Source organism: Sparus aurata, chromosome 17, assembly GCF_900880675.1.
Source record: "Sparus aurata chromosome 17, fSpaAur1.1, whole genome shotgun sequence".
NCBI lineage: Eukaryota > Metazoa > Chordata > Actinopteri > Spariformes > Sparidae > Sparus > Sparus aurata.
The window spans coordinates 33301141-33320516 of record NC_044203.1 but is presented as its reverse complement, the minus strand read 5'-3'; the positions used below and the strand labels follow the sequence as shown (position 1 = coordinate 33320516).

Sequence of the window (19376 nt, the reverse complement as noted above, 5' to 3'; positions counted from 1 at the left end):
TCTGTGTGCTCAAATATACTTACAGTACATAAACAGCACTGTGTGTACATGTGTGTATCCTGGTTAAAGGTGTGTGTTTGTGTGGACACTTATGGATCCATTTTTCAAAAAGAAGCCCTTTCAAGTGAGGATGTCAGCTTTTTTTTTTTGCAGACGTGGCCATGATGAGTTGATGTTGTCATTTTAACTTAACATTATTGACCATGAACTTGAATGAATTTATTGAGGACTTGCAAAGGAGGAGTAGCTATTTCTGGTGCCCTGGTTCTGGCTCACCTTACAAGGCAGCTGGATTGGCGCGGTCAAATGATCCTGTGATCTCGCGGATCCGTCTTGCCAGGCCTCAAACTATGCTTTTGTGGCTGAACTCACGGTGGTTTGAACAAATCATAGTCGCATGAAGAACTTTTGGCAGCCGGCGGCATGTTTTTCAAATGTGATGACCAGTGAGGGAAGTGATTTTTCATTTGAAAACAACAGCGGCGGTGGTTAAAGAGGTCGGCATTGATGTTGCTGCTGCATCAATTTCATCAGAAGTGGAGAGTATTTTTCATGGAACGAAGAGCAAAGAAGGGCACTGAAGGCTTCTCTTGATGGAAAAGATGCTTTCGATCTTCTTCTGCAAGATTTTGATGTGCTAACTGGCTCCACAGGTGGTACTGTTCTCCAACTGTTGATGTGATTGTTTGAAGTTTGCCCCGTGATGAATGGCGATAGACAATTGTTTTGTCAGATCACCTGCAAACAATTTTTTGAGAATGCACATCCCTTTTCCAAACGGTTTCTAAGGGCAACTTCCCAGATGGTTCTGTGTAACGAACCATCTGGTGCGTCTGGTTAGGGTCCAGTTACTTCTGCCGACTACTGGCGCCTAATTTATTTTCCATTGAGGTGAGTTATCTGCCAAAACAGGTGCAGGACACTGTATAAAGCACTGATACAGTCTCTGTGATGTCCTGCATAGGTTCCTGAAGAGCCATAGTGAAGCTCTGTGGTGGCTGCGGCCGTTACCATCTTGGTATCACCTGACTCTGCCTCAGCCAATTAAAAAGTGGGCAAACAGGTGATGGGAGGATGAAACTTAGGTGGAGCTGAATGAGGCATGGTTGCTAAATGACAAACTTCTTTGTAAGAGCACTTGTGTGTTGAGTGTATTCATTTCATTATTCGCGTATAGCTCCTCCAATGGACCTCTGATGATGGCAGCAGATTTAAAGGGATATTCCGGTGTAAGTTTAATCCATGGTCTAACACACCGTGAAACTGTGTTAGACTCCCTCTCGAGAGATCAAGTTAGCAGATCGCTAATTTACGGAGTTTTATCAACCTCAGAAACGACCGCACGACAACAATACACTGCAGTAAATGGATCCAAATATAAACCGCCACCAAAAAGCCACAAATAATGCTCAGAACAGCACCAAACTTCAGCAACAGTACAAATAGGGTCTCAGCACATAGTCCGGGGCAGCTAACCTCCGCCAGCTTAGCTGGATTTCTACTGAAAAGCTGACTAAATTTACCACTCTTCTGCAGCAGCTTCTTGTTGACGGGAAGTCCCGACGAGTCGATTACCGAGTGCAGTAGAGTTCCGCGGCTCATGGATGAAAATGTCTGATTATGACTCCATGGAAAAGCAATCAAAGTTCATATGTGTCTTACCTGCCAGTTTATAACAGTTATTATCGAGAGCGGACAGGGAAAAGAACAGAATTGAGCATTTCTAACCGCACTCGGTAATCGTCGCGTCGGGACTTCCCCGACCCGGAAGCTGATGGAGGAGAGTTGAAGTCTGTTTTTAGCTTCACAATAGAAATCCAGCTAAGCTAGCGGAGGTTAGATGCCCCGGACTATGTGCTGAGACCCTATTTGTACTGTTGCTGAAATTTGGTGCTGTTCTGAGCATTATTTGTGGCTTTTTGGTGGCGGTTTATATTTGGATCCATTTACTGCAGTGTATTGTTGTGGTACGGTCGTTTCTGAGGTTGATAAAACTCCGTAAATTAGCGGTCTGCTAACTTGATCTCTCGAGAGGGAGTCTAACACAGTTTCACGGTGATTTAGACCATGGATTAAACTTACACCGGAATATCCCTTTAATGCCAAGTTTTGGAGTTTTCAACCAATCGTGTCTTTCTCTTTCAGAGACTCTGTCGCAGTCGGCCTGTATCATCACAGGTGGATCTGCACATGCTGCGACGCTGGCTGATGGCCTCCAGAAGGCTGCTGGAGCTCTCCACATGGTAAGACCGGGACAGTCACAGCTAATTAAAATGTTGGTTGTGTTGACGACAGCAATACTGAACATCCCCATGAGTTTTCCATTTTTATTTTCCACTATCTCTCCATCCCCATACCTCCAATCCCCCCTCAAACTCGATGTGAGCTCCACTTGGGTGGCCCCGTGGCGAGACTTGCCATCTGCGGTCAGACCTCTAATGGAGCCTGTCTGAGACATCCACTCTCTGCAACTTTCCTCCTCCTCATTATCTCCCTCCATCCCCGACCTCCACCTCTCACTCCCCTGCATGCAGGAGAGCAGATGGCAGTCATATTTCCTGTACCAGGGGGAGTTGGCTTGATTAATCGAGTGTTTCGTGATGAGTTCTTACCTCCTCCTCCTCCTCTTCCTCGTCCTCCTCCTCATCCTGCTATCGCCTCTGCTCCCCCCGACTTGACAAGCTCCCAGTTTCAGCCCACAGTTCGTATTCCTCTCTTTCACTTTTAATCTTTTTTGGGCACATCAGATTCCCCTGCTGCAAACATCCTCCAGTTAATTTGTAAAATTGCTTCTAATAGACAATGGAAAACAGCATCCATATGCAAAACAGTAAATGAGTGACAGTCTGAGTTATTCAGTCGGACAGCACAGACCACGCAGAGGTTCCATATGTGAAGTCCTCTCCTTTACTTTAACAACTGTCGGGTTTCCCTTGAGCGAGCCACGTAACCACCAACTCAGGCAACCTTCAGTCTGTCTGTAAAAAGAAGAAAGAAGAACCGATGTCACAAAAATATGCTCTGTGACTACACGTGGACGTGCAACTGCAGGTTTTGGGTTTGTCAGACAGAAAAGCTTTTGTGCAAAGCTTTAAAGCAAGAAAGTGAGGATCAAGTTATGAGGGTCACAGTGCAAAATGTCATCTCAATTTGAGACAAACAAATTAACAGCACAGTTAAGGTGACCTGGAATCGAATAACTTGTTCGGCTAAGGGAGGACGATGTAATATCATCAATGCCTGTTCCATGTTAATTCAGTTTAACAGCCTTCGACAAATGCTGCCTTTGTGTAGCTTTTGTTTTTGTTTTGTCTAAAGAAGTACTCGGCAGACGATCTCTGTTTTGAGAATCAAATACTTACACAAATGCACTTACACAAAAAGAGTGTCCCAAGTGGATTAAGCTGAAAGAGTGGTATGAGAACCATTTTCATACCACAAGGCTGTATTTTGACTTTGGTACGGGAGAGACGCTCACTTTTCAAAATCATACCCACCTCCCACCACTACAGCTTGATCTTATTTCTGTCCTGTTCCAGCTATTGTCCAGCTGCTAAAGTTCAGAGAAAAGAGAAGAGAGGAGTTGATAAAAATATCGATATGCTTGTTGAGTCACCTTCAAAAATATTTTGAGTTCACAGAAAGTGAAGCCTTCCAAGCCGCAGCAAGTGTTTTGTGGCCAGACGTGATATATTTAGTTTTTCAAAGTTGTATTCACGTCCGCTGAAGGTCTTCGTCACTCTCTGACGTCTCACCTGATGGTTTCCCAGAAGTTTTAGTAACAGGCGACGAAATGAAACTCACCATTATACTGAATGAAATAACAGATTTCTCTGAGTTAAAAAAATGTTGGAAAGTTTTGGGATAATGTAAGAACACATTGAACAAAAAATGCAGCAAAGATCTAGTTGTTTTAAGTCAGAAATGATACGTATAACACCTTTAATTCTGAAACCAAATCTATACGCTTGACTGAAAGGGGCTAGTTGCTCCCTCCTGTATGTAGTGAAAACATACTGACAACATAAACCATGAAACCGGACCAGAGTAAGACCTTACAAGTGAAGATGGATCACATGAGATTGTACTGGTGCTTATCATATTGTGTCCATCCCCTCACATGCATATATTTTATTCCCACCGCCTATTACTCTTCTTGAGAGCAGACACCCAGGCTGACAAATTGCCCACACATGGCTTCATGTAAAGAAACATGTGTCTCGGATCATCCTGATGTGTATATATATATTCCCTGGATGTAGCTGCTGACAGTGGAAGGGGGCGGCAGAGCACACCGCATTACGTCTTTCCATGTTCCATCGTGATCCAAATGGTCCATCCTCCTTTAATCTCGCTCCAAGTCCTTCATCAGCTGGTGTCAAACGGGCGGATCTCACTGTCTGGTTCTGGACCGGGCCCCAAAGACGGATTGGGGTCGGTATCAGTCTTCTTGGATCGGCTGATTGGAGCCATTCCCGTCTATGCTCAGGTGGCCGGTGGGGCCGTGTTTTTCCGGTGCGCGTGTTCGGAACCAGATACGTCCTTTTCAGGGAGTTAGGAGGAAGGAGGAATGGAGGGGGGGGGATGAAAGGCGAGGGGAGGAAGCGGAAGATGAAGAATTACCTTTGTCCCGGTGCCATTACCTGAATCTAATACAGGGATAAGCATGGATGGGCTGCCCAGGCTCAGCTGAAAACTGACAGTGTGGCGCAGTGTGTGTTTGTGTCCAGGTGGAGGACTTGGCAGCATGTGTGAGTAAGAGGACGACACTCGCAGTCAGAATGTGATTGTGTGGTTGCTCTCAGCAGGATGTTGTTATCTGAGAGATCCATTTGATACCGTTTTTAAATACAGGCTTACAAAGAAGAAGAAAAAACTGTCAATTGATGTGAAATTTAGATCAAACTGAGTCTCCTGACATCACCACATTTCCAGAGCAAGTACTTATTATTCCAGCACGTCTGGATGCAACGTAACACCTAAAAAAAACAATTAAATCAGTTGCAAATTTGCAAGAAACAGTGTTATTATAAGTGTTATTGAGCCTGTGTAATAATACCCTTCATATAATCATGTGTTTTACAAAATGCTGCTCCTGTCACAACTTGTTTGACACATGTAACTGGCATCAAATGCACAATAAGTACAAAAATGAATGAATGAAAGTTGAAGAAGTAAAACACTAAATATATTGTCTTTGTATAATCATTAGCAGATTATCACACTCTTCTTCATTTATTTGCTACATAGCATTTCAACTTTTTTATTATATTGGGGTTCTACATGTTTAACTTTTATTTATCCTGGGAAGTATCATCGAGTTATGATTGAATACCATTGTTCAGTCTGTACAAACATTTTATATTTTGACCACTGAGTATCTTCCCTGGTGCAGTTGGGGGTTTAACGGTGTTGCTCAACGGCACCTCAGTGGTATAAATGAAAGATATATATAAAATATTTTCTTGGTAAATGCTTGAAATAAATGCTTTTGATGAAACTAAAAATGAATACCATAAATGATCCCGTTCACTCTGGACAGAAAACTTTCCAACACTCACTGATTTTTGGATTTTGTCTGAATGCAAATGGGTAAAATTTTCATTCACTGTTGATTGGCTGCTGCTTAGTAACTGAAAACCAGAAGTGCCCCTTAATAATATAGATTATAATTGTGATCAGGTAGTTATTTGAAAGAGTAAGTGTTGTCAAAATGTCTTCTATTACTCACACATACAAATATGCTCTGCTTAACAAGATACTAAATATCTGTGTAGAGATGAAAACCTCGATTTCCTCTCAACGAGCTCCTTCACGTCGAACCGTTTTGTGCAGTCAGTCTATATCCTGCTTTAACCTTGTGTTACATAACTACAAGCCATCAATTATTCAAACATTTGGCTTCAGTGAATTTGGAACAAAGGTTTAGCTGGGTTTAGCTTTAAGTACATAAACGAGAAAAGAAGTGTTTCATTTAAGAACTGGGCCAACTCACCTCCTGTGAGTTCCCTTTCCTTATCGCTAATCCTTTTATGTTGATGTATGATAATATTTTCATATCCGGGCCAGATCAAAGATTGTCCACATTTACAGACCCATTTATCAGCTTAAAGAGGGTTTTTAATGATTAACCTCCACCTGTAAATGGGCCATCGTTTAGACAGCAAGGAGTAACACCACGGCAAAGAGCTTTTTTGTCTGTCAGCCACTGATGATAAGTGATGCGTTCTGATTTGTGCTCCCAATTTACAAAAGTTTACTCACCAGATGCTTTTTTAAGGGCACAGACTTGACCTTTAAATGAGGTGAATGTGCACCAGTGGTAAGTGTTGCTGTAGCTGCTGTTAGTTTCCCATCTTGATGCCAAAACGGGCTCAAATATTAAATAAAGTTAATGCAACCAGATATGATGATTTCCCCTTTTGGCCCATGATTGCTCTAATCTTTCTCTCCCCTATTGTTAAAGTCTTTCCCTGCTGCTCTCGTCTGCCAAGAAACTGACATCCTAACCCATCCTTAAAGTGGTTATCGCCCATTTTTAGGATGGTAACGCTGATCTGTCGTTTGGTCTGTTCCCATCACTATGGTTAAAATATCTCCACAAATTCAGAGTTCCCAGAGGATGAAGCCTCCGGACGTTGGCGATCCTCTAATTTTATCCTCTAACTTTGTGTTACAGCTCAATTTCATTGCCCCAAATGTAACCCTGGATAGCCAAATACTAATAAGATGGAACTTTATTAATCCCGAAGGAAACTCTTGTGCCAGAGATTACTACAGTGGCTTCCCCCGGTCTGGGTCACACACTGGGCCCAGTTTAAGACATTAAAGGCAGGAACACACTGGCCCAACCGTTGGACGTCTGAAGCGTTTGGAGAGACTTGGACGAGGTCGGGAACAAATATGTTTGGTGTGTTCAGCTCCGTCGGAAGCTTTCGGGGCCGCGCGGATGTTGTCGGCTCCGATTGAGTATGCGAAGTCTGAGGAGGTGGGCCGTCGGACGTCTGAGCCATTGGATTCTCTGATTGGTTGTATGCCAGCTGAATGGCCGTTCTGATTGGCAGTGTGCTAGCGAATCACCGCGGTGTGTGGGAGGGGCGGAATACTGTGTGCGCTTTGTTTTTCTATGCACTTCGTTCCGTCATTCCCTGTTTTCATGTTTTGCAGTATTGGCTCGAGACCAGTTGTTATGTCCGTTCAGGACGGATTCATCTGTGTTCGTTTGGTAATGCCTCGCTGCATGTTTAGTATGCAGCTGTTTTTGTATGAAATAGTTAAGTTTATTTTTGATCGAAAGTAAAGAGAGTTGCGTGCACAAGCCTCTCGTTTACAACTCACAGCACAGCGCAACCCGCTTATTGCATCTCGCGCAAGCGCAGAACGTACACGCTACTGTGGAGTAGGCAGCATGTCGAAGCAGTGTGTTCAACGCCGCTATTCTGCCTAACGGGTCAGACAAGAGGCAACGGAGTGGTCGGAGAGTGGTCGGATAAGACAGTTGGACATCTGGGCGGTGTGTGGGGGCCTTAAGAGTAATGAATATTAGTGAATTAAACAAAATATAAAGTAACTAAGGAGAAAATGTGAAAGCCAGTGCAGGTTTAGGGCTTAAAGTATCATTTGAGATATATATATATATATATATATATATATATATATATATATATATATATATATATATATATATATATATATATATATACATATATATACATATATATACATATATATATATATATATGTATATATATATATATATATATATATATATGTATATATATATATATGCTTATATATATGCTATGCTTCTTCTCACTCCTTTTCGAATATGTTATGTTTTACTTTTTTTTTGCTTCCTCAAAATCTTCATTTCCATATTATGTTGTGTAAATAATTTGTTAAATAGCAATCAGGAAGCCGTGTTCCATTTTGCATATTCGGAATAAATAAAAAAAAATAATAATAAAAAAAAAATGTATTACTTTTTTAACATTGTTGTTTTAAATAAGATGAATGAATCCTCATTAGAATCATTGACATTTAGTCTTTTCCATAACATGTTTAGGATATTTAATTCATTAAAGTGGGTCGCTCACTCCTGTGCTGAGCCCTTAAACTTTGTTTTCCCAGTGTCCTCAGAGTGGTTTGGTCATCGAGCCTCTGTGGATTCTTGGTTCTCCAGGCCATCCCCAAATTTAAGTAAACATTCCTACTCTGGGATTTCATGCCCAACCTGGTTTAGATCATGCCAGTTTTTCCAAACCCTGCTAATCTACATTTCGGCCTGAAATGATTTTCCTCCTGAAGCCATGGGCAGTTATCTTTCAAGAGCAATTAACCCTCCAACATGTGTTTCCCATATTCATTTCACATTTCCAATTACTTTCTGTTATTTTATGGGTAGAACAACTGTATCTCAGTGCCAGACTCTGGATGTTTATTTCCGTGTTTATTTCCTATGTGTGTGAAATCGTAGTACCAGGCTGTAATTACAGGCATAACAACAAACATGAACGTGAAGCGGACATGATGGACACGGTGAGCTATCGTATTGCCTCATCACACTCGTATGCCAAGGCCGAAACTGAATGGAAAGATCAGGACCTAAGTGTCCCAGTTCCTTGAGCAAAAAAGCTTTTACGATTCTTGGCTGTATTTGGCCTTTGACTCAATTTGCAGTGTAATGAAATTTAAGTTGGCTTGTGTCTGATCGCTGTCCCCAGCTTTTGCATATGTCAGATTTTTCCTGCCAGTCCAGACGTGTAAAGGAGCCCAGAAATGGTTTCTTTTAAAAAAAAAAAAATCCCTTCCATTTGTTCTAATAAGCTTCTGAATATAGTCGATGGAGTCGAGCCACTCAAATACGTACTCCCCAAGTTTTTAGGTTTTTTTTTTTATCCTTCCAATCATAAAATCTTTCGCAGCAGGAAAACAGGTGGTTTGTTCTCTCACACTAATAATTGAAGAAGTGGCTGAAACAAAAACCAGAAGGCTCTTGACCTCTGAGCACTGGAGTCAATCAGTCACTCGGCATCAGATGCATTAGGACCCTGGTACTGCAGCACTTGCTTTTAAGCGTTATCACTCAGGATCCTTTAACAAGCAGAACTGAATATTTAACATCGGGCTATCTCTGTCTTACAGGAGCTGGATGTCATCCCAGATCTGATGGGAGAAAACACCGGATATCTACTGAAGGAGTGGAACTTCATTCAGATTTCTGTGAGTTCCTGTTTTTAGCTACGACTTCTCTGAAAAATGTCCGTGTAAATATTCATGATCTGGTCTGGCTGTAGGAGGGTGTAGATGTTAGATTAAAAGCTTGGAGCACACTTCTTATCTCGCTGCTCATCGTGGAGAAAAAATTCCATCTATGCTCAAAAGGTTTTGATTTCCTTTGTCCCCAGGTCAATCGTTGTAGCCTGTCTGAAGTGGAGGACTTGCTGAAGGATTTGGAAGCAGCGAATAGGGCTCTGCTCCATCCGCCGGTTATCATTTGGGTGAGTTCGCACAAGGATACTGCAGATATTGTTTTACAGAAGAGCCTAAGGATGCACATATCATGTTCACAGACTTAGTCAATAGTTTGGATGGTGGTACTTGCAGAAAAGTTAGTAAGTGAGATGCCAAGTTTTGGATATAATGGTCACAGGCAACAACATCAGCTAGTCTTCTATATACATTATATACAGCAACACATTACTTTAATTCACAATATTTGACTGAAGCAATGACTAATGGAGCATTATCCTGCTTACACCATGCTCACTTGCTAAAGAAAAGAAAAGTCTATTAATTTATGTTTTCATGCATTTTGAGATCCAAATATTAAGTTTTTCCACAAGCAACAACTCTGCTTCCCTGGCAACACATGAAGGTTTAATTAGCACTCATTACAATTTCATAAGGTTCCTAAGCAGCGGAAGCTAGCCCAGTGAATATGATGAACAGAAGACGACTTAACAGAAGATAATATCTTCTTCTCAGCTGTTAGCCAGAGAGCTAACGTTATGCTAGCAAGATTTAAAGTCGGTAAGATTGCATACAGTTGACAAACACTGAATACAACGTTTAACAACAAGACTAGCAAACTAGCCAGTCACATCATTGGCCCCAGATCAATATCAAGATCAACATCAAAAACTAAAAAAAAACGATAGAGCAAGTGTACTGTCGGACGAATGTAGTTGTTCCCACAGTTTCTATTTCAGTTCAACTCACATCAAAACAATCTAGATGGATACATAGCACTACAGGTAAGAGGGAAAATATGTCATTTTAATTTGGGGTGAACTCTACCTTTTGAGGAATTAACAAAGTTATTACAATTCATCCTTAACCGGAACATGAATATTTGTTCCAAACGTCATGGCAAATACTTACAAATCTTTTTGGTTTTGCTCAAAACCACAGAAGTGATATTCACTGTGGCTTTAGATGAAAAGTCAGGGGATCAGAGTCTGTTGGATACGTCATCTGGAGATCATGATTGTCTAGACAAAATTTCATGGCTATCCATCCAAGAGTTCTTGAGATATTTCAAACTGGACCACAATCTCTGTTAGAGTGGCCAACAAGCCACCTGAGATTGGACATCCAAGTTTGTCCCACACTCCCTACACTCCTGTTTCCATTCCTTGCTCTGAGTTGGCAGCTCACCACTGAAGAAGACTGAAAGCGTAGACGTTTGGAGTTAGAGAGCTATCAAGTATCAGCTGCACAGCAACTCTGACGTGCAAAGTTACGGGGAGTAAAACTCATTTCTTGATTATAAAAACAGTTTTTAACCTGGACAAATGGATCAGCGCCACAATTAAGCTCAGCAGTGACGCCAACCGACCAGGAAAGCCTACTTTCCAATCTGTGATGTGTGTTTTAACCAAACCCCTCCCCCAAGCAACTCCAGTTTAATAAGAGCAAATGTCACACTCATTACTAATTCAAACCAATGCTTAATTGGTTGTAGGTACACCGACCTTTCACCAAAGCTGTAAGTCAACAAACTGTCGACTGTCTTCGTCATGCCAGAACAAAAGCATCTGTGAAAATCTTGGATTCTCCTTGAACATCTTCCCAGAAGCCAATAAGTGTAGAAAGAGCTCGTGTAGGTCTGTGTGTTTAATATCTCTGTATCATTTCCCACACTATGAATGAACGTTTTTCTTCTTGTTCTTGAAAACAGACATCTGGCACAGGACAGATTCAGTTTCTTTAAGTTACATGTACTACAGGCCGAGCCAAATCTTTCCCTTTTTCTTCTGCTTGTAAAAAACGTCACCTGGAGTCCACCTCGGGTACCTTGATGAACTCTGTAGCTGTTTGGAAACCCTACACCTCCCAGGAGAGCGCTGCAGCTCGGCCTCGCTTACTGTTCACCGGCTTCAAACACCAACATCTAACAGAGTATCACTGACCTGAGAACTCGGCAGGACGAAAATAAAACAAACAAATCCAATCTGGACCAAGAAACTTTTGAATATTTGCAAAAAGGTCCTGTTTATCCTCTTTTAATTTGGAAAATTGACCTCCTCAACAAGTACCCGCAAAAAGTGCCAAAACATTTCCAGGTAATACGAAAAGAAATAAACTCACGGAGGCCGACAGGTCTCAATCACTGCGATGTCACGCAGCATTACTTCACTAAAGCCCCTGCTCGTATTTGTGTGAGTTGTACTAGGTTTTCAATAAAGATTGGGACACACACACACACACACACACAAACACAAGGTTGTATTTCTTACCCTCACCGTAACCAGTATAACTTTCAAAACCCTAACCTTAAACCATGTAATTCACATGTGAAAACACACACACACACACACACACACACACACACACCTGGTTTTAGAGGAGTGGACTTTCTGCCAGTTCACACAGTTCCTACAGTCAACATGTTTCTATTCTACTCCGTATTATTTATTTCTTTTGTTTCCTGTTAAATATTTATCTATATTATTTCCTTACATAATATGTTTTATTTTGTTTCGGTTTTCTCTCTCCCTTCTCTTCACCTTCTATCACCAGCATTATCTGTTCATTTATTCAGCGGTACATTTTATAAAACACACCTCTCGTTCAGGATATTTTCACCAGCATATTCATTATCATAACAGCAGGTCAGCTGCTTGTGCAGGAAGCTCGTTGAGTGTGCAGCAGATCAAAAGCAACGTGAACCAGACAACATCGCAACGATCAGGTTCAACCACAAGTTTATCCTAAACAAGGGCATTAAATAGGAGATGTCACATTACAATCTGTGAATTTACAGGAGGGATGTTATGCAAGAAAATGTCTCTCTCTCTGTTAGCAGAGCAAGTGTGATTGACAGTAGATGGGAGGGGAAGAGCGAGGGCGGATTGTCCACTAGTTAATCGATCACAGATGAAGTCGTTTTCATCTGTAAAATGCTTGAATAGAACTTCAGATAAACTCTGGCGGCTGTTAATACACGTGGGTGGTCCGCCCAAGTAAACTGCACGTGTGGGAAACACTGGTTATTGAGCATGATATGCCAACCTTTAAAAAAGATATTACCACTTCTATAGTTTGTCTCTTCTGTTCTTAATGTATTAACTCCTGTAACATTGAAACACATTACAAGAGCTCAATACTTAATCAAGTGGTTATTTTATAAATGTGAAATAAATCAGCAACACTTTGAATTTGAATTGTCGTAAATCAATCAATCATTGAAGTCATGCCAAAATGCTCCTCATGCCAGATCTCATACTTGAGGATTTGTTTTGTCTCTTTTTAAACTGAACACTCTGGGATGTTGGACTGTTAGTTGTCTGTCATTTTACAGACTGATGTTTCAATTCCTGCTTTTTCTGTTGTTGTTTTTAAACCAAAACCCTAACCAACGAAAATAAATCTCTAAAACTGATAATCCTTTTTGTGCAGCTCCACACATTTCTACAATATATGATGCCAAAGTTAAGTGCAATTTAAGAAAAAAAAACCCCCAAACAAACCACGAGTGTAACTGATCACACGCTTCTCCCTCCGTGACAAACTTGATTTCATGGTCACGTTTGAATGTGTCTGAACTGCGAAGTTGTGACTACCAGAAACACGAAGCCGCCGCTGAGTTTCACGGCTCTAAGTGATGAGGCACCAGAGTTTATCCCCACCTTTGTTTGGCCGGGGGTTGTTATTGGTTCGCACACGTACTCTCGTTATTAATCACAGGTTTGATCACATGGTAGTGATCAGTGGAGGAATAATAGGGTTTGAAGTGTAGGTGATGGCCTCGAGGAGCAGAGAAGCAGACCGGTTGATGGAGGTCACTGTTTCAAACCGTCTGTGAAAAACGAGGCCTTGAGCAAAGAATGAACCTCATGTTGTTGAGTCTCGTGTTGTTAGGTGTCAGAAATCTTTATCTTTTTTATGAAACATTTTGAAATGTCGCTCAAATTCACCTGACAGGTAATGGAAACACGGCTCCTGTGGCATCAGTGTTTCAATAAACTCATATGAACTAGTGGCCCGGAGGTTTAACACCTGCGAATGTGCTGAACAATCAGTCTTATGACTGAACTTCATCTGTTGACAGCACTCGTCTGATTGATATTCAAGAGTAAGTGTAATAATTACATGTTTAGAGCAGATGTCTTGACACATTTGAAACGATTCTGCCGTCTAATGTGTCTTACTGCTGCAGTTTTTAAGGATGTATGACAAAATAATTGCGCTGAATAAATCTCGAGTTAAGTTTCTGTCAGCAGGTCAGTCGAGGAATCAACTGAGCTTTAGATCATTTTAAGGATGACACGGTAACGTGAACCGATGTGTCTGGATTTTGCTGCTCTAATTGGAGAAAATAAACCCCAGAGGGCAGAAAGATTAACAACCGAATTATAGAGTCATAATATCCTCAGACAGGACTGTGTATCAAGCAACCTCTGTTTACTTTCAGCAGAGCAGAGCTCATCTTCTCTGAGCACAGCTTTAAACAAACAGGCCTATAGAGTTGCAACATGTTTAAACGACGGCTTGAACAATGAGCTATAATTGCTCCGAAAAAGGGGCATGATTGCTGTTCTGGTAAGAGATCCTCACTACTGGCAAGCTTTTCTGATTGGGTGCGGTGGCCTCTGTTTTGATAGGTGCATTTGAGCGCCTCTGATGAGCCGTCCATCAGTGGGACAGTGGCAGAGCCAGCAGCCATCATGGACCTGGCCTCCGCAGCCAAGCTCCGAAATGTTCTCCTCTACGGCATCCAGGTTCATCAGTCAAAGGTAAGCTCTTAGTCTTACTCTGTCGTCTTCATGTTTATATTTTATGTCTTCCTAAAACGAGCGCAGAGTTCCTGTGCTGTGAATGCATGTTTGAAAGAGGCCAAACAAAACAGAATGGGAAATGTCTTTCAAGTGTCTCCTTCCAATGTCTTGTCTTGCTTTTATGCTTCAGGCAAGGTTGCTGTCTTTTATCACACATCTTTATGTGCGAGTTTGTGCACAGGCTTTTCCTTTCTTTTCTTTTTTTTTTTTAAATGAGCAAGCAGGAATAAATGTGTGATTCAGAGAGAATGTCAACTTTTCACCCTCAACAATGTCAGAGGACTGAAAGGATGCAGAGGTGCTTTAGGTCTAAAGCAGACATGTGACATTTGGTCCAAGTCTCAAAAAAGTATTTTGTTGTTGTTGGGCAAGTCAAATCAAGGCAAGTCATTTGTTAAGATATGTCAAGTCCTAAACCAAGTCGATTACAGGGAGTAAGATTTACACACAGATTTAATCACCCAAATAATTAAAATATTGTCATACCAGCAAGCTGACCTCTCCTTTTTTTATTCACAATTTCCTCTCTGAGTTTATCTCTCTGTTGTTAATGGGTTGTGTTTTTCTCACTGTTAATTTGTAAACATAATCAGCCAGCAGTGAAGCCGATGAAACAGATTTTGAGCTGTAGTTGCCCCAGTAAACACACCAACCACTTTGGCTATCACAGCTCCAGTGTCGCTGCGCTCATTAGGTCATTAGGAGTAAGTAAATCCTGCAGCAAAGAATGGCAACGACGGATGAGTGATCTTGAGATTCTTCATTTCTTCTCCAGCAAAGAAAATATCTCCTCCCCATCACTTTAAAGGCAGGAACCAACCGTGACGTCTGAAGCGTTTGGGGAGACTCGGACGAGGTCGGGAACAAATATATTTGGTTTGTTCAGCTGCGTCGGAAGCTTTCGGAGCCGCGCGGACATTGTCGGTTCCGATTCAGCATGCGAAGTCTGAGGAGGTGGGCTGTCGGACGTCCGAGCCATTGCATTCTCTGATTGGCGGTGTGCTAGCGAATCAGCGCGGTGTGTGGGAGGGGTGGAAGTGACGATGGTGATGGCACACAACGCGAGTGTCAGCCTAACCATAGTCATCTTTCACGTATGCCAAGTATTTAGTCCACAAACGTCTTCTCGGGTCGGACGAATACTGAATAAATACTGTGTGCGCTTTGTTTTTCTATGCACTCCGTTCCTCGCTTTGTTCCGTCATTTCCTGTTTTCATGTTTTGGATTACTGGCACGAGATTAGCGCCACCCGCTGTTAAGGAGGCTTATTGTATCTTGCGCAGGCGCAGAAGTGGAGTAGGCAGCACTTCGAAGCGGTGTGTTCAATGCAGCTTTTCTGCCGAACGGGTCAGACGAGAGGCAACAGAGTGGTCGGAGAGTGGTCGGATAAGGCAGTTGGACGGTGTGTAGGGGCCTTAAGACGTAAAATAATAACAGTCAGACTAGATTTGACCTAAGAAACTAAACTGAAAGCATAAAATGAACAAAGAAGTCATTTGACCCATCATATCTCAAGTCAAGTCAAGTCACGAGTCTTTCACTTCCAAATCCAAGACGAGTTTCAAGTCATTTTTTTCTGTCAAGTCAAATTGCAAGTCATCAAATTGGAAAACACTGACTCAAGTTGACTCCAAATCACAATGACTCTAGTCCACATCTCTGGTCAACCACCGCATGTGTAAGCCGAACCTTCAGGGTTAAGCTTTGTCATGGGACTCCACCGCGAGGCCCGCCAAGTGTGCACTGGAGTCATCAGGGTGGATGTGGTTGACCTGAAATCCATAACTGACTCCTCAGTAATCACAGGATTATATAAAGTGGAATTATTCATCCAGCACAATGACAAACGTAAGGATTCATGCTACCAAAGCTGTCAAGTCCAATCACAACTTTTGGCCCAGACATGCAGGGAAACCTAAGACAAATGTTGAATATTCATGGCGTTGTTGGCCTTAAACATGACATTCATCATGATTTATGTCGATGACTGGCTGCAGCAGTGTGATAAATGAGGTTTCTTGGCAGCCGCATCTCTTCACAAATCATTTGTCTGTGCCTCCGGCGAGGGGATGTTTGCGCAGGTTGGGTTTATCCACTCCTGCAGAAAGAAAACGATGAGCTGAAAGAAGGGGCCCGGTCTTCTGTGGCCAAAGACTCGGCATCAGTCGTCGGTCCTTGACGTCACGAGGGCCGCCTAATTAAAACTAGATGCTTAGTTTTCTCGATGGTGAGGCATGCTGTTTGCTGCTGGCCCACATATGAGTTTGATTCAGCTATCGGATGTTGAACATCATGGTTTTCCCCTGAATTATGGAGACTAATGCTGTTAATTAGTCATCCTGCTTCGACTCCTCAGAAGGGAGTGGACGGAGATAATGCGTGTTTCACCATGATAAAATACTCTTCGTTATGAGATAGTGGAACAGCAGAATACAGAATATATCAATCATTGTTAGCTCTTTGTTATAATAAGAATAATTCTTCCCAGATGGCCTTATTCGTATTTGTCGAGATGCCTGCCAACACTTCCTCTGCTGGCTGCACGGTCTATATGGATATTGCGCACAAATTCTCAGTTTTGTTTTATTTCTTTGGCTTAAAAAAAAAAAAGATCTGACAGCAGGCAATAATGCACACATAGTGAACATTTTCAGGCAATGAATCAGCTGGATTATTGGACGATGCACTAAATCTGTGTGGGTGGCTTGTACTACTTACAAATGGTTTTTCTCTTCTATTTTGTTTTTTTCCTCAGTGTTTGTTCCCTTAACTAAAACATGAAACAACTGCTCTATAAAACTCATAAACATCTACAGTTGCACTTTCATTATATGACCAATTATGTAACTGAGTACGAGGCACAAATCAGGATTGTTTGCCATAAAAATGTAATATTTTCAACATCCAGAGGATGATTTTCAGCTTGGTCACATGAAGGCTGTCCCGCTGTGTTTTCCCCACAATAAAACGGCCTGGATTACATTTTCTGTTCCATGCAAGTAAAGGTCAAGTGTTGGTGTCCTGTTTGGAAGTCTCATAATAGGGGGGAAGCACGCTGAAAACATTATTTATGCTGCCGTCCACAGTTTTATACAGATGTTCTTCCTGTGACTTTTGACAGTGCAATTTGTATCAATAAACATTCTTTCAGTTCAAATTAATTCTGCTCCGATAAAAAGATGTTTAGCTGTTTAGCTTAAAAGAACATGTTTATCCATTTGAATGCGAGTTTGTGTGTGCTGATCAAAATGTTTCCTTTATTTGTGTTTGTGGTTTTGTGCGCTTCAGCTCCACGGAACCTTGACTCTGTGACTATCACAGGGTTTCCATGGGGTCTTAAAAAGTCTGTGTACGTTCATTTACCGCTTCCGTCGTCACCTTTTTTTTTTGTTTTAGTTTTTTGTTTTGGGGAAATGTGTTGGTGAGATTCACAGTCAGCTCCGTGTGTTGTTCTTCTTTCTGAAGTATCCAGGAGCGTAAGTGGCATTTTGCCAGCAGCCTGGTCAGAGTTTATCGTCGCACACTTCGCCAGTTCCGGAAAGACTTCGACTGCGGAATCTGCTACAACTATGGGAAAGTGTTGGCTTGAACAACCAGAATTCAGTTGGTTAAAAGCCTCATAATGAATTTGAAGCGCAGTGTACGCTCTGCAAGAGGACCCTCAACTTGGGCACACTTGGTGTGAAAGCTCTGGTGTCACACACAAAATTGGAAAAACGCCAGTTAGCTTCTTAAAGTCTCCAGCGAAGTCACGTAATCACACACTTTTGTACGCCTTTGTCACCAGTTCCCAGTCCAAGTTCGTCCAGTTTCGCTCGACCCGAACTCTGCGCCGTCTCGCAGGCAAGCAACATTCGAACCATCTTCGGATCAACTCCAACGTTGAAAGCGGAGGTGCTTTGGATTATAGTTGACTAAATTAGATTAAATTCCTGGATAAAAACTAAACTAAATCTATTAATCACTTCTCAAACTAATTAAAACTAAGGTGACATAAAAAACAAACTGAAAAACTAAATTAAACAAAAAATTAATGACATTTAAAAGCTATAATAACCCTGACACACACTCACTCACTCACTCACTCGCTCCATTCTCCATTTAATGGCAATAAATGTAGTTATTTTTTGAAGTAATTCTGGGACCGCATTTTTCCTTACTTTTTCGTACTTCATGTAGGTCTTAAATTTAGTTCAAAATGGTCTTCAAAAAGGCCTTGAAAAGTCTTAAATTTGACCTGCAGAAACCGTGCTATCAGTTTGGGTTCATGCAGCTTAATAGTCCACATCAGCACAATGTTCTGGTGTCTGACTTATGGAGAGTTGATGGGCTGCCCCTAAAATGTGGCCTCAGTATTGTACACTTAGACCATGCAGGAGCAAAACAAGGCATAATGTAAACTTCACAACCCGAGTCTCTTCTCAAACTGACCTGAGCAGAAATTTAACTGTGAATACTCGTGGAAAAGACGTGTGCTGACAGTCAGTCTGCTAAATGACTTTTGAACGTGATGCTGTCACAGCCTCCACTACTGCCAGCCAGTGTGATAATGAGCAGTTATTTTTCTAAGCTACAGTTTTATGAATATTGTTTGAAAGGTTTAATTGCTGAGATATTTCTCACCAGCAACAAAGACTGCTAGTGAAACATAAACACAAAGTACAATCCTGAACTGTAATCTGTGAACATCTGAACTGTGACTGTTACTGTTTGTACATATTACTACTGTACTGTAGATGTACTTCCTCATTACCACAGCTAAGGTGCCCTTGAGAAAGGTAATTAACCCAAAACTGCTCCAGTGGAGCTGCTTGGTAGCCAACGGGTCAGACTGTGGTTTTACTGGGCAGCTTCCAAGGTGTGAATGTGTGGAACAGCATGCAGCATGGAGTTCCTGCAAAGAAACATTGGCGCTTGGCCATCCAGGGTGCAAAAAAAGTTTGGAAATAATAGAACAAAACTATACCTTCTGGGGAAAATGTCCCAGTTCAGATCCAAAATGCTGTTATTTCACTTTCAAAGTAGTTGAACTGTTTATAGGTTCAGTGTGTAGGATTATGTCGCAGTGTGGTTGCACAACTAACACTCAGTGC

The 19376-nt window shown here is 41.7% G+C and overlaps 1 protein-coding gene across 1 annotated transcript in view; it reads left to right on the top strand.

Annotated features, from left to right (window-relative positions):
* Positions 1 to 19376, top strand: part of crppa (CDP-L-ribitol pyrophosphorylase A) — a 56549-nt gene that overhangs the window by 18324 nt on the left and 18849 nt on the right. Inside the window, exons 6-9 of the mRNA XM_030394887.1 lie at positions 2146 to 2243; positions 9145 to 9222; positions 9408 to 9500; positions 14109 to 14240. Of these exons, the coding sequence (XP_030250747.1) occupies positions 2146 to 2243; positions 9145 to 9222; positions 9408 to 9500; positions 14109 to 14240 (401 nt within the window). The remainder of the gene's footprint in view (positions 1 to 2145; positions 2244 to 9144; positions 9223 to 9407; positions 9501 to 14108; positions 14241 to 19376) is intronic.